This window comes from Hydra vulgaris, chromosome 01 (genome assembly GCF_038396675.1).
Source record: "Hydra vulgaris chromosome 01, alternate assembly HydraT2T_AEP".
Classification (NCBI taxonomy): Eukaryota; Metazoa; Cnidaria; class Hydrozoa; order Anthoathecata; family Hydridae; genus Hydra; species Hydra vulgaris.
Window position 1 is genome coordinate 11,666,045 of NC_088920.1, and position 16,254 is coordinate 11,682,298.

At 29.5% G+C, this 16,254-nt stretch overlaps 2 protein-coding genes across 6 annotated transcripts; both read right to left on the reverse strand.

Moving 5' to 3' along the window:
* Nucleotides 1-413: 413 nt before the first annotated feature.
* On the reverse strand, nucleotides 414-1,516 carry LOC136074097 (uncharacterized). The gene is made up of 2 exons (XM_065786396.1): nucleotides 1,289-1,516; nucleotides 414-1,187 (listed from the first exon to the last, which is right to left on the reverse strand). The coding sequence occupies exons 1-2, from the start codon at nucleotides 1,514-1,516 to the stop codon at nucleotides 414-416; spliced, it is 1,002 nt and encodes a 333-aa protein (XP_065642468.1).
* A 5,294-nt stretch (nucleotides 1,517-6,810) lies between these two features.
* Nucleotides 6,811-15,551, reverse strand: LOC136075108 (uncharacterized). Of its 5 annotated transcripts, none has more exons than XM_065787382.1 (2): nucleotides 15,348-15,551; nucleotides 6,811-7,884 (listed from the first exon to the last, which is right to left on the reverse strand). In XM_065787382.1, exon 2 carries the CDS (start codon nucleotides 7,854-7,856, stop codon nucleotides 6,942-6,944), a length of 915 nt encoding a protein of 304 aa, XP_065643454.1. In that variant the 5' UTR covers nucleotides 7,857-7,884; nucleotides 15,348-15,551; the 3' UTR covers nucleotides 6,811-6,941. The 5 variants fall into 5 exon arrangements, with proteins under 5 accessions (XP_065643454.1, XP_065643455.1, XP_065643451.1 ...); XM_065787383.1 differs by having other exon boundaries at nucleotides 6,811-11,796; nucleotides 14,556-15,551; XM_065787379.1 differs by having other exon boundaries at nucleotides 15,285-15,369.
* Between the last annotated feature and the right edge of the window lie 703 nt (nucleotides 15,552-16,254).

Sequence of the window (16,254 nt, forward strand, 5' to 3'; positions counted from 1 at the left end):
TTTTTCTTTACGGATTCTTCTGCTTTATTTACTCATCTAATCATTTATTTTCCACCATCGCAGATGGTGGAAAATTTATGATTAGTTGATCATTTATTAAAAAAATTCTGGAGCGCAAACAATTCGTGCCATAGAAATTTTTTATAATCAGGTGACGTTCCGATTGCGAGGATTTTAAACGTTTAATTATTAAAAAAAGAAAATTTAACCATGAGCGAGACTTGGTTTTTTCAAACCGAGACGAGACCGAGACGAGAAGTTAGTACTTCTGGTGAGACCGAAAACGAGACGAGACGAGAAATTTAACAATTTTGAAAACAAATATATTAAAATCCAAGTAAAAAAAATGTAAACGTGGTTTTGACAAATATACACAAATGACATTTGTCAAATGTTAACAACTTTTTCAAATGTTAATTCAGAAATTTTTTGCCAAACTTTTCCAACAAGACAATGTTTTCTCTGATTAAGATGATTTGTTTTACTTTTTCTGGGTGTAAGTTGTGTCTGGATGATCGGACGACATTTCCACCTGAGCTAAAAACTCTCTCTGATTTATTTGAACTTGCTGGAATAGCTAAAATTTGTCTAGCTAATGAAGAGAGTTCAGGCAGTGTATTCGAATGCAATTTCCACCAATCAAGAATCGGAAAGTCTTTTTTGGCATCAGGGAGATATTCATACTGGCACATTTCGCTCAAAATAGGATTCAGTTCAGATGTTGGCTCTTGTGTTTCATGTCTGACGTTTAACTTGCGCTTCAGTTTTGAATTAGGGGACAAATCCGCTGAAAGGACTCTGGCAATAGGTTGGCACTCAGCATTATCCTTAACCTGTGAAGCTAACCATTCTTTTGTTATTTGAAATTTTTCGAAGAGCTTCAACTGAAGTCCCTTTAAAGCAGGATTTAAGTAGTTTGCTGCATCACTCAATAAGTTTCCAATGTGACGAAGAGGAAATCTTTTCTCAATGCAGCTTTTCGATTTTTGTGCATACAAGACACCGTAGCCATTTTTTCCATCCGTCTCAATAAATTGATCAATTTTGTCATGGATTAAATAAAGAGAATCGGCGACAGTGTTAACTGTTGGAATAGACTCAGCCGACCACGTTTCTGTTGCTTCTTTAAGTGGTGCCAAAGTTTCTACTGCTCCCTCGATTGATTTCCACTGTGATGCACTGATGGTCTTTGAAGAAAAAATATCTTCATTTGCACATAAGCTGATAATTGCACTCTTTAGATGTACGACAGAAGCCATGCAAGTTCACTATTCCATCTTGTGTCAACAGATTGGCGTAATTGTCTAAAATTGATTTCTTGAGCGTCTGATTCTGATTCAAGCAACTCAGCTGCAACTGTTGACTGGTGAGTTAAAGAAGCCAAATCCTTGCATGTTTGCAACGCATCATCCATTCCAGCAGTCATTCGAAATGAGTCTCGAACTGCACATTGCAAAATATGATTGTTGCACAAGTATTGGTCAAGGCGCTTTGACAATTTGACTGCAAGTTTCATGTTTCTTGCCTGGTCGTTTACGCAGTACAGTGGCAAATCAGCAGGCAAATTTAGTTCTTCTAAGTAAGAATCTAGCTTTCCTTCAATTAAGATACCTGTGTGTCGGCCTGGGAACTGTTGGACATGGGGTGTCCAGTGATGAAGTCTCCAATTTTCGTCAATAGCATGAAAAGTCCAAGAGATGTAGCTGTCCTAAGCTCAAGAAGTCCAAAGGTCAGAAGTAAATGCAGCACTTTTTAGATTTGGCGTAATCTCCGTTATTATGCTCATCATTCCAGCTTGAACTTCTCTTGACCGAATTGAAAGCTTCTTAGGAGGAGGAAGAAGAGAGTCTTCAGTTTTTTCAGAATACTCAACGTAATCTTGGCTGTGTTTTTTTTCGAGGTGACGATGAAGTCCGCTTGTGTTTCCATCTTTTGTTTTCAAAGACTTTTTGCACGCCTTGCATTCAGCACCGTCACTTGTTTTTTGAAAATATCTCCAGATTTTGTTTTTTCTTGGTGACATTTTTGATCGTAGAAATGAGGCAAGAATATTTCTTTTCAATATGAACAGTATGTGTCCGGTTGAATTCCACTGGTAAACTAATGAAATTAAGTTAATTTGCTGATCATCTAGACCTGTTGTACTTTTTACATATTTAAAAAATAATAGGCTATCATATAAAAATAATTTTTACAATCTTAGCATAATAATATTAAGTATTTTTCAATAAAAAGTGTTACACTTTTTTTGTTTTCGGGCTAAGCATTAAGTATCAACAGCCATCAAAAGAAGCACTTCCCAGCAATCCATATTAAAATGTTTTGCACCACATCAACTTAAATTGCACATATCGTAAGACAAATTTTTAGTAGACTTGAATTAACGGGCGATGGTTGAAGGTCTTTCGATTGACTAGTTTGTATATGAGTGACACCTAACCAAATTCTATTAATTTAGCATTTGTAAATTTTTATTGATATGATTAAATAAAAAATAAAAAATAAAAAAAAAGAACTTATTGTGCAACCATGTTTTTGGGGGATCTGGGAAGATTTAAGTGATGTCATGCAAATGGCGCGAGTTTTCACTATTCGTTCTTAGCCTGGGATGATCTCTGCAAGTGAGTTCCTTGAATTCGATAAAGTGGACTAGGTAAGAAAAACAGTGGCTTAACCAAAATTTTTAAAATAAAGTGATCAATGGTGAAAACGCGCATCAAGAAAATATTTGTTACTAATAATACTAAATAAATAAGAACTCAATTAAATCTCCTAATTAGAAATGACAAACCTATTAGATAGAATATTTTTAAGGCAAGAGATAAAAAGTTTTCAATATAAATGCTAAACTTATCCTAGAACTATAAATCTTTCAGGCAAGTTTTACTAATTAGAAATGACAATCTTATCAGATAAAATACTTTTAAAGTTAGTGATAAAAAATGTTCAGAAAATAAATGCCAAACTTAGGCAGTTTACGAAAAAACTCTAGACTAAGTTCAAACTCTAGGCACAGGAAAATAAAATCTTGAAAAGAAAACAAATAGAGACATCATCAAAATAAATGCCAAACGTATTGAACGTATTAAACGTAGGATTGTTCAGGAAAACAAAATCTCGATATAAAATCTATTGGAGAGGTGCACAACCCAAACCCTCAGTCACCGTATGTTTTGCAACCTGCAGAACCATCCAAAACAGATTGACATTACCAAAATCACATGACACATATTTTGAATTGTAACCGGGATATTGGCAGGATCTATTTTTATTTCGGGCAAGATTTACTTATTAGAAATGTCAAACTTATCAGATAAAGTACTTTTAAGGTAAGAGATAAAAAGCTTTCAGTAAATAAATGCCAAACTTATCCTAGCCTAGTTCAGTAAAACAAAATTTTATATAAAAACAAATGGAGATCTGCCTAACTCAAACCCTCAGTCACTGAATGTTCTGAAACCTCTAGTAACAATCATTACGGACTGATAGTATTAAAATCATATAGCACAAGTTTTAATTTGTAACCAGGATAACCAGAGGAACTATTTCCATTTCAGGCAAAGTTTACAAATTAGAAATGTCAAATTTCTCAGATAAATTACTTTTAAGGCAAGACATAACAAATGTTTAGAAAATAAATGTCAAACTTATTCTAGGCTAATTTAGAAAAACAAAAATTTTTTTATATAAAAAAAAATGGAGACCTGTCCAAACCCAAATCCTAAGTCGTTGCATGTTATGAAATATATGTTACTACCAACCTATCTCTATTTTATTAACGTTTTCAAAAATCTTATAAAAAATTATTTTCAATAGATTATATACTTATTTAAGGAGAAAAAATTTTTTTGATTAGATATACAATTTAAAGCGGAGATAAATATAAAAATTTTTTATAAAAGTAATGCCAATTCTATTCTATGCTTGTTCAGGAAAACAAAGTATTTTTATAAAAAAACAAATGGAAACCTGCTTAAAGCCAAACCCTCAGTTGCTGCATGAACCCTGTAGTAACAGCCATTATGGAATGCCATCATTAAAATTGCATGAAACAAATTTTAATTTTTAACTAGGAACTATTTCCATTTCAGGCAAGATTTACTAATTAGAAATTGCTAAAAAAAATCAGTTAAAACAGCCATTACATAATGATATAACTTTAGTCACGTGACACAAATTATGAAATTAAAACCAGGATAACAGCAGGAATTATTCAATTTAGGCAAGACTCACTAACTAAAAATGTCAAACTTATCCTATAAACTACGTGAAGGCAAGAGAAAATAATTTTTCAGAAGAAAAATGTCAATCTTGTTCTTGGCTTTATATAAAACATAAAATAAACAACGCTTTATAAATATAACTTTCCTTTAACCTTTCATACCACATTTTAATAAGTTATGCACATTCCAAAACAAAAATACAAATCGGGTGCGTCCCATAACATAAGCACAAACCATTGAACTAATAAAAACTCCGAATAAAAACTTTTTCTACATAATATGCATAGCTCTCTCTGGAGATATGTACATTTTACTTTCCATCTCTTACCATAATCAAAATAAATAAACTAAATTTTCTCTCAAACTTTTCGCCTTGAAACTCCAAATCTTGAAACTCCAAATCTTGAAACTCCAAATCTTTAACAAAGTTGAATACAAATATACTATTTTTTATGTATTGACAGACTGTTGAGTCAAATAAATTAGTGAATCTTGCTTCTTGTGACACCCATTTAGCCTTAATAAAAACAGCATTTCAACATCTAAAATAAGTAGGGGAGACTGGGGCTAGTTGGCTCGGTTTTTACTCTATGAGCTGTGTAGCCCTAACAGTATATTTTTTTAAAAATATTAAAGTGTAGTCTTAAAGAGTATGGATTAGGGTATCTTATAAAATTTGCATTCATTCATGTATATATATATATATATATATATATATATATATATATATATATATATATATATATATATATATATATATATATATATGTATATAAAATTATATATTATTGTTGAGTAATACGTTTAGTATGAGTAGGACCGTATCATAAGTTTTCCGCGTTTTTTAAAATTTTGTGCAAATAAAGTTTTTTGAGCGCAATCACAGATTTTTTTTTAGCTAAAAGAGTTCAAACGTAAAAGAAAAAAACATTCGCGTCTACTTCAACTACATCATTATTATATTTATTAAAACTTTAAGTGCTTATAAACGGCTTTAATATGTTTTATAATATCTATATAATGGTTTGAAACCATTTAGTCATCAAAATTCTGACTATGGTCTTTACACTTTTGTCCAGTCACTGGCCAACTGTGCCGTGACGCGAAAATATTTCCAGAGCTCGTTTCGAACCTGGCCCTCCTGCTTCCAAAGCCAGCGCTCTAACCACTGCGCCACGGCCGCAGTGGTTAATGTTTTTAGTTTCTTTTAAAGTTCTCTCAATATCTTTAATATATCAATAGGGATTTTATTAATGAAAAACGCAGCGCGAATTCTTTTTTTAACGTTCTTTTTGACTTTAAAACTTATTTTATTACAACCTGTTAAACATCATTTACAAAAGAGTGTTTCATTCTGGGATTGCTTAGCTGAGATCCAATAATATCATATGTTGATTTGTTATCCAAAAGACGAATAAAAAAGTTCTATTTATTTTGGTGTATACATTTTGACGTCTTGAGTTTTATGATTATTTTGTAATAAAAATTCAAGTTATCTAATTCAGAAAATTAATTTCTTTATTTTTACAATTAATTTTTTTACGAATCAAGATTTTGCAATTTTTTTAGCTACCCAAAGGATGATAATCCTTGAGTTTTTCCTTGAGGCCCGACAACAGTATTAAAAACTCTAAAAGTTTTTGAAAATTTTTTGACACTCTCGAACACTCGTATTTTATAAGAACTAAGTTAATGAAATTATAATTATTTTTATTGAAAATTATTAAGTTATTATTAAGTTATTGCAAAAATAGTTATTTGAACTTATTTGAACGCCAGTTATAACTTTGCGAAAAGCTTACAAAATTATATTTTGCAAAGATTTAGGGTTTTACTTTTATATCTAAATTTAGAAATAGGGCTCTGACACGGGTTTATTTTTTCTAAGTTTAAAACCTCATTTCTTCTGTTCAGGTGGTAGGAATATCTATTATACTGGATGGTTTTTCAAGCTTTGTAATTTGAATAACATTTTTTGTTTGTGCCCATGGTATTTTAACAATTTAAAAATAACTATGAATTAAGATAAAGTAAAGTTCTTTTGTGAACTATAATTAGTATATGAGCGAGACTTAAAAGAAGCAACTTAGTCTTATTGCCCCAAATTTATAACTATAAAATGCCTAATTGCAGATTATATTTCAAGCTAACTCAAGAGAATGTTAGATTTATTAAAAAATGCTTAACTTGCTCTTAACCTAGTCTCAACATACTAGAAATTACATAGCTATACGGGAAACTGCTTCTTCAGGCTTATTAAATAATTTTACACTTTTTAAATAAAGCTGTTACGATATAAAATAAAAACAGATTAATTTTATTTCAAAATGAGCGCTATTTTTATAATTTTTGTTTATTGATTACCTATAAAACAGTGATCTAACCCAATTATTACTTGCATGAAAGATCTAGGCTTTATTCAGACCGCATATTACAATTGATTTAAAACCAGTATTTTAATAGATTTTAAACCTGTTATTTTAGATTACAAAAGTATTCTAATAAGAAAAACCTCAAAACAAAAACGTAGTATTAAAACCAAACAAAAATTTTATTTTTTATTTTTTAAATACTTTTTTCAATAAAGTCATTTTGAAATATAAAATTAAATTTAAATAGACAGGTAAATCAACTAGCAAATCTAATTTTGTTAGAGAGTTCTTTTACTCAGCAGCTCTTCTGAAATGTTCCACAGTTTATCAGCTGCTTCATCATCCATTATAAATGGTGCATAACCCATGGTTTTAGCCCGTATTTTTTCAATGTCTGATTCTTCTTTGCCAATAGAACAAAATCTAGATACAGTCCCGACTTTCCTTCTAATTCTGATGATACTGCAGCCCAAACCGATGTTGAGGCTCCCGCTTCAATTGACTTAAATTTCTTAAGGAATTTACCGTTTTCATCAATCAGTCCTCTTTCAATCCAAAATTCTTTACTTAGATGTCTCCCTAAATTGGTCATAATAACTCCAGGCATAACTGAATTCGATGCAATACCATCGTTAAAAAACCTTTTTGTCAGAGCCAATGAAAACAAACAATTGCATGTTTTTGATTGCCCATAGGAAACGAATCTTTCGTACTCTCTACCTTTTGTAAAATGGATGTCATTAAAATCAATGTTTGAATACGCATGTGCTGTTGAACTGACATTGATTACTCTAGATTTGTTGCTCATAAGTTTAGCGCCTTCTTTCAATGCGGGTAAAAGTCCAATAGTCAAAGCAAAATGTCCCAAATGATTAACACCAAATTGTGCTTCAAATCCATTTTTAGTAAAAGATTTAGGACACCCCATAACTCCAGCGTTATTAACTAATATATTCAACGGTCTTTTTTTGGCAAGATATCTTTGCACAAAATTATCAACACTTTCTAACGAGTCCAATTCGAGTAGCTCTACTTCGATCTGATCATTTCCAGTAGATTCAATTAGTTCTTTAGCAACTTGATGCCCTTTTTCCAAATCTCTTGTACAAAGAACACATCTGGCACCAGCTTTTGCTAAAGCTCTTAGAGTTTCAACACCAATTCCAGAATTTCCACCGGTAACAATTACTTCATATCCTTTCAAGCTGATCCCTTCGACAACCTCCAATGCAGTGGTGTCTTCTCCAAATTTGCTGCACATTGTTTAACTTTTATTTGGTTTTTGGAAACTAAAGTTAAAAATATGTTAAAATTTAATTTTTTGGCGACAAATAAATTCCAAAAAAGTCAAAAATTTTTTCTACGTAACTATTCACAATGTTAGATTTAATGAAATTAATTACGTAGATGTAATCTGATATCAATAAAAAGTTAACTAATAGAACTCCCTTGCTAATATAATGCTAATATAATAGAGTTAACGTCAAAAGCATCAACAATAAAAACAATATAATTATCAGCAACTTGGACATGAGCAATAATAGTGACAGCTTAACAGAGTTACACTAATAATTGAAAATATTTAAATCAACTAATGCAGTAACAAAAATAGTAGTAAGACATTTTTAGTTTTTTTGAAAGGGAAGCCAAGTAAAAAATTTGTTAAAGTTGGTGTATTATAAGTTTATAAAGCTTATATCTTATATTTTAACATTTTGCAATTATTACTTAAGCTTCATTATTCTTTTCAATGAATTGTTTTGAATGAAATATCAATAACTTTGTCATAGAGTTAATACGGGCGGATCCAAACAAATTAGTATAGAAGGGAGGGGATAGGGGCATCTTTAAGGTAATTTTTAGTTTGATAGATCCAGACCATCGGGTTAGGTTGTTAGAGATGGGGGAAGGCAATATAAGGAGGTAAAAATTCGCATTTTCAAACTTTATTAAAATTTTATATCACTTTTAAACACCCTATTTAAATTAATTTCTTCTTTTTCAAACAATTAGCTTTTTTTATAGAAATAAAAAAAATTATTTTTTTAAATCTAATTTTTTTAAAGCAGGAAAGAGCGATTCGCTCCAATAGTCTGGCACATTAAGTTAAATTGAAATGATTGACAAACTTGATTTGCAATTAAATTAGTAAACAGATTTTTTAGTCTTAACGTAATGCTGATGTTAAAAGATTTTAACAAGTTTAAGCTAACTAAAATCTCAGGATTTTAATTTCTAATTAAAATCCTGAGATTTTCATTAGTAATTAAAATTACTAATTAAAATCAGTAATAATTAGTACCAGTAGATAAAAAATTTAGGTACCTAAATTTTTTATCTACTGGTAAACAAGTTAGCCGTAAGTAAATGCTATCAATATATTGAGCATTGAAATTTTTACTGCCAGTAATGGTCAAACTAAATTTAAATTTGATATCAGATTTTACATGGGTTAATGTTAAACTTAATAACAATTTTCGGCCTAGGGATCATGTTTACTAACTTCGTCAAAGATTTGATTTTCTTAATGGTTTTTTCAATATAATTTTTTGCTAAAATGATTGACTTTTCATTAACAATTTGAAATTAAGTGCTGTTAAAATTTGTTCAAGTTTGAGTTAAGATTGAAGTGGTTCATATGAAGCAAGAAATTCTGCAGCCCGTTTTTTTTCTATTACTTAAATTGATTTTGTCAATTTCAATTGAATTTGAGCCTTCTTCATAGACTGAAGACATCAAACTGAATTAAATTTGAGCTAATAAACTAAATTAAACTTTTGTTTGTATAGTGGGTTATTTTTGTAATACTTAGGACTAAATGCTTTGTTATTAATGACAACAAACGTTTTGGTGAAAGGAACCAACTTTTAATAGCAAATTACTTGTCTAAATTACTTTCCACAGTCACTCTTTTTTTGTGTGAATACGAAACAGAAAGTTTTTTTGGCGGCGTCGCTTTTGATTATAAAATAAAACACTAAATTTAAATTGTCTAAACTTGTTTTAATTTTTCAAAACAAAAAAATCATACCTAAGTTAACAGACACAGGTTGTTAAGATTATTGACGCCATCATAATATCAGGTAGTAACGGCACCTTTTATGTGTCTGTTTGTGGTTTTAAGGTATAAGATCCCTCAAAAAAATTTTTATTAAAAAAATATTTTTAACAATAAACCAAGTATACTCTGAGAAACAACCATATAACAGGACTTTAAATAATGCAAAATATATTTATTAGTTGCCATGGTTGCGAAGTAATATGGCAGACATCCAAAAATGTTTAGGCCACCCCGGCCATTCTATCTCAGTAACCGAAAGCATATAGGATGCGATTTTTTGGCATATGATTAACAACATAGTAATCTACAAACTGAACTAAAATTGTTCTAAAAATAAGTATTTAAACTCTGCTTAAAATATTTTTAAAAAAATGGCGTATTTAAAAAAATTTTTGTGAACTAAATCTTCCACAAATCAAAAACTAAATCTTCTATAAGTGTAAAACTTGTAGTTCCATTTGTAAAACAATTGATGCAATAAACAATTGGTGAAAATTTCATGCAAATCTACGTACTCTTAATGAGACAGGATGACTGGGAGGTTAGAAATTGACAATTTGAGAAAAAAGCATTTAAATATTACATTAACAATTTTACTAAATAAAAATGTTAACTACTCAATTTAAAATCTGCTATATATAAGAACCAGAACCAGGATCATGAAGATAACCTTCTTGGTCATTCTCTGAATTATCTTTTTTTTTGCTTCCATGAATAACTTGTCGTCACTTTTTAGATGTTAGTCGATTTTGATATTGTGTGAAAATTAAACGCTATTTGTTCATGGTTGAACAGCCTTGAAGAGTATATATACCAGGAATAAAGAATAAGCTTTTACAATCACCATCACCATAATAGTTAACATACCTTAGTTTACTTTGTGAAATAGACTAAATATTCTTTGTGCACCAATTACTTCTACGATAGAAGCAGAGCCATGATAACTTAATTTACATACATGTGATGACTTCAAAGCTTCAAATGCACAAGAATTATTTTCTTTAAGTTTTAAATTTAGACTACGTGCTTTGCATGACCGACTCATTGGCTCGTAATCAAGAATTTTACCTGTGTCCATTGATATTGCTGTAACAACTCCATTTAATGATGTTACCAGGTACCACGATGTTACCAGGTACCATCAGCTGATAATGCAGTATCAACAATATTTGAAAAAGATTGACAAATTTCTTTTACAGCATCAAACATTATTTCTTTTGCGTCAAATTTAGCACAATCAGAGACAGATTTATTTTGTTGTAATTATTTTTAATCATAGGTTTAGGCAAGTTCATTAAAGATATAAATTTTTTTAATTCTAAAATACCTTGACCACATGCACGCATTGAATAAACTATTATATTATTTACATTAAATATTTTTTCCCAAAACATGTCTTTGAAGTATAAAGTTCAATTTGTGCAGCTAGAGCAGCAAATATTAAACATTTGGTTGATTCCTTTTTTTTTTGAGAAAACATTCTGAAAGATTTAATTTTGATTGTAAACATTTTTTACAACATAGTTTATTAATTACACCAGACAAAATTTTAATACCAACAGTTCGTTAACCAACAGTCTAATTTTAATTATGCTGAGTTGGCTCAATTTCCTCAATTTTTTTTTGAGGATATCGATAAACTTAAAGAAGTTTCACAAGAAAAATGGTCATTTTCGTAACTAATAACAGGAGCAACTGATAAAGTTGAATCGATTGGCAAAGTTTTAGTGTATCTATTTCCACGAAATTTTTCTAGATTTTTTATTTTGTTGCTTGGCAGATCAAATTTATCCAGTCAAATGAATTGATTTATACCTCAAGAACTAAATCTTACTTTGAAAAATGGCTTTCAAGGTCAAGTTCAGCGATAAATTTCGTGTCAGAATTACACAAAATATTTTTTTGACTTTTTAATGATTTTTGAGGGGTCTTACACCTTAACGTTATTTACTTGTTTACTCTATTGAATAAAAACCATATAAGAAACCAAAAGAAACAAAATTAAGGTTTTTTATTTTTGAAGTTAATAATTCAATAATTCTTTAATAATTTGAACTTTAATAATTCAAATGCTGTTAAGAGTAAGTGCCCAAAAAAACTTTTCAAATCCAATTTAAATCATTATACTTAAAATCGAAAACTCATTTAAGGTGGTAGTATAGTAATTAAAATTGAAAAATTCATTTTTTCAAAAATACATTTTTTAGCTAATATAACTATTGTAGAGTCGAAATCTTATCTTGCTTTATAATAAAAAAATCAGTATATACCTCTGAAATTGCTTTTAAATTGTTCAATATCAATTTTTATCCGTAGCAACGCTTTATTTACCAGGTTGCTACGGGTTTTTGCAATCAAAGTTATATATAAACAATAAAAACAGTTTCATGCTAAACTTTTATAATGAAAATTGTTAATCAGCAGTTACTTCTTGTTTATTGACTCGATTTATACGCGAATGAGCACGCTTTATTGCTATTTTATGCTCTTTATAAGTTCACCAATAGTCTATAGTGTAGTATACATCAGTCAATTTTTTAAATATCTTATTTTAATAAAAGTGTAATGGGTCGAACGAAAAGAAAACAATCTTCTAAAAGAGTATACCAAAATAAGAAAAGAAAGTTTTATGGAAACAGACATACAAATGTCTGCAAAAATAATGAAACCGTAGCCATACCTTCAGTTGAAAACATACCATGTTCCTCATCCTACAAGAAGTTGTTCAACAAAGAAGTTGTAAATGAACCTCAACAGATAAATGAAGACTTTAACTTTATTATGACCTTTGGTTTACTTAAAAAAGCAATAATGGTCCTTAAATGCCCAGAATGTAACAAGTTAGTAAATTTGCGGTTTGATTCTTCAAAAAAATATGGCCTAAGTATTGGACTAAAAATTTGTTGCAGTGATTGTGAATGGGAAACGATTTTTTTTTCATCTGCTAAAATGGATAAAAAAATTAATTGTGTTGGACGAAAACGCTTTGACATAAACACTCGTACAGTAATTGCATTTCGTGAAATGGGTAAGGGATTTTCAGCAATAGAAACATTTTGTGGAATTATGAACATGAACCCTCCAATGAATAAAAACTGCTATAATGACACATTGCACATAATGTTGGATGTCTATCAAAGTTTGGTTGACAAAAGCATGTCAAATGCAGCAAATGAGTTACTATCAATCAATGAAACATCTAAAGATATTATTTGTGGGTTTGATGGATCATGGCAGAAACGTGTATACACCTCAAACAATGGATTAGTAACAGCTGTTGCTGTAGAAAATGGTAAGTGTGTTGATTACGAAATAGAAACAAAAACTTGTAAGTTGTGTTCTATATGGGAGTTAAAAAAGTACACACATCATGAAGAATATAATGATTTTCACTCCTTACATTATAAAAAGTGCAAAATCAGTCATACCGGTTCAGCCTCCTCTATGGAATCAAGTGGTACAATAAAAATATTTTTGCGTTCTGAAAAAAAAAAAATTTGAGATATACAACGTTTCTAGGAGATGGAGATAGCAGTTCATATGTTAATGTCGTTTCTGCAAAACCTTATGGAGATTTTGAAATAAAAAAAGCAGAGTGCATTGGGCATATTCAAAAACGTGTTGGTACTAGATTAAGAAACTTAAAAAAACAAAATAAAGAAACTTTATGTAATGGCAAAAAGTTAGGAGGAGCAGGTCGCTTAACAGAACATGTTATAAATACATTGCAAAATTATTATGGTAAGGCAATAAGGCAAAACGTTGGAAATTTATATGGAATGAAAAAGAGTGTTGCAGCTGTACTTTTTCACTGTTCTGAAAGTTGTGATGGCGAAACGCGTCATCAGTTTTGTTTGCGTACCAAAGATTCTTGGTGCAAATTCCAGTCTGACAAACTGACTGGCAAAATTTCATATAAAAAAAATATTTGTATTCCCGCTGCTGTCTGCAACACCATCAAACCAATATTTATAGACCTTGGTTCCGATAAACTTCTTGAAAAATGTTTGCATGGAAAAACGCAGAATCCCAATGAGTCTTTAAACCAGTTGATATGGAAGCGATGCCCAAAAGATATATTTATTGAAAGAACTGCTCTAAGTATAGGAGTAGCCTCAGCTGTACTAAATTTTAATGAAGGGCAGAAGTTCTTAAATAAATTGTTTAATGAGCTTGGAATGGAATTCGGTGTAAATGCGCAAAATTACTGTTTACGTAAAGACAATAAACGAATCATTAAAGCAGAAAAACAATGTAGTACTAAAGTAAAATCAAGAAGAAAAAAGTTAAGAGCAATAAAAAAAGGTTTTTGTGACCGAAATGAAGAACTGGAAGGTGTAACTTATAAAAGTGGTGAATTTTGAACTATTTTATTCTTCTTTTTTTTTTTAATTGCGTTTTTCTCAAAATCATGTATTTGGGGTTTGCGGCGTGGATTTTTTAAAAAACCAATTATCAGATTTACTTGAAATTTGGCACACATACTCACTACATTAGTATCTACAACATACACTAGGATAATTTTTATTGCTTCTCTCGTTCAGTAATTTTTAATCATTTTTTTTCATAAATTACCCCCATAATTGCAAAATTTTACACAAATGCAAATATTTTTTGATTTTTTTGACCATATCAAAATCTTCTAGTCTATGTTGCAATGCCACATGTAATATATCACCAGCCAAATTTTCAATAAAAAATATATAAGGGTTCTTGAAAAATCTCTGTCACAGTTTACCCCATTTATGGGCCTTCAGCGATAATTATGCTGAAGAAGATTTGTCATAATTTTTTTTTTTTTTTTTTTTTTTGCTTAGTGATGTTATATTACACATTGTAGAATTTTTTTTTATTTGAAAAAGGTGATTTTTTTTTTTTTTTTGCTAATTACTATACTACCACCTTAACTCTATATAACTCCTACTTAAAATAATCATCTTTAAATGCAATATTTGCTTGCTAACCTTTTAAATTGAAAATACGCTTTGCGTCTGACTATAATCTCCTTCACATGTGGTATAATCTACTTGCGAATGTAAATATTTTTTTTTGAAAACAAAAATATTTTATTACTATAATCAAAAGTTACGTAATCATATTACTTTAACTAAAAGTGATGCAACGCGCAAAAAAGATTTTACGCCTTTATAATCAATTACAATACAGCCATTAACATATTTCATAAACTTGTAATGAAAATAGGTGACAATTTTTTGATTGCACGACATTTTAATGCTGGGGCTATGCAAACCGTGTTGAAACGGGAGACTGCTTGTCAGAGTTTAATGCAGTTATATTTTAAAACTTTTTTGAATCTATATCATAATTAATATAAAATGAGCTATTGAAGTCATCATTAAGTTTAACATAGTTTAAATTTGTACTAATCAATGATAAATAACTTTAAGTAAAGTAATCAAAAGAAAATAACTTAAATTTAGGATTTAACAAAAATAACTTTTTTTCAAAGGGTTTTAAAACACTTGTTAAGATATCAAAAATTAAATAAATAATAAAAATAAAACAAACTAGAAACTCAGGAATACAATTCTAAAAAGAAAAAATTTAATAAAAAATATACTTTTAAAAATTGGAAGTTATATACGAACTCTTAAATTATAACGTTACCAACTTTATTCAACCAAAATCAGTTTTTCTGAACAACACGATTATTACGCTTATTTAACTTACATTCAATCTTCCATGTAAATCACGTGGATGTTTTATTTATTACGACATCGGTATTGTTAACCAGTTTTGCGACTTATAAACCAGTTTTTAGGTAATTTTAAAAGCTAAAAATTGTTTATTTTTCGAGAATTTTTAAACCTTGAAATATTTATCCTAATAAAATTGTAATTGATTTTTCTACTTAATAATACACATCATAAATGTTTTAAAAAAAAAAGTTTTTTTAATTTAAAATACGCGGATTAGTTAAAGTCGCTAAAACTGCGCTTCACGTATGTTTTACTAAATTTCATAAAATCGATTTTGTAAATCGCTATTGTTTAAATACATACATACATACATACATACATACATACATACATACATACATACATACATACATACATACATACATACATACATACATACATACATACATACATACATACATACATACATACATACATACATACATACATACATACATACATACATACATACATACATACATACATACATACATACATACATACATACATACATACATACATACATACATACATACATACATACATACATACATACATACATACATACATACATACATACATACATACATACATACATACATACATACATACATACATACATACATACATACATACATACATACATACATACATACATACATACATACATACATACATACATACATACATACATACATACATACATACATACATACATACATACATACATACATACATACATACATACATACATACATACATAAATTTTTACCATAATCATTTCAAAATCTGAAAAGGAGTATGATCTCGGCATTATCATTACGCAGAATGGCAAGTGGTATACACATTTTTCCGAAATTGCATCTAAGCTAACAACATTTTAGGATGATAGACTTAAT

Excerpts from the sequence above, each read along its gene's own strand:
- LOC136074097 (XM_065786396.1), bottom strand. The coding sequence starts at position 1,516 with ATGAAACTTGCAGTCAAATTGTCAAAGCGCCTTGACCAATACTTGTGC. Across the intron at positions 1,188-1,288 it reads TTAGACAATTACGCCAATCT|ACCATCAGTGCATCACAGTG; the intron begins GTTGACACAAGA and ends TTTTCTTCAAAG.
- LOC136075108 (XM_065787382.1), bottom strand. The coding sequence starts at position 7,856 with ATGTGCAGCAAATTTGGAGAAGACACCACTGCATTGGAGGTTGTCGAA.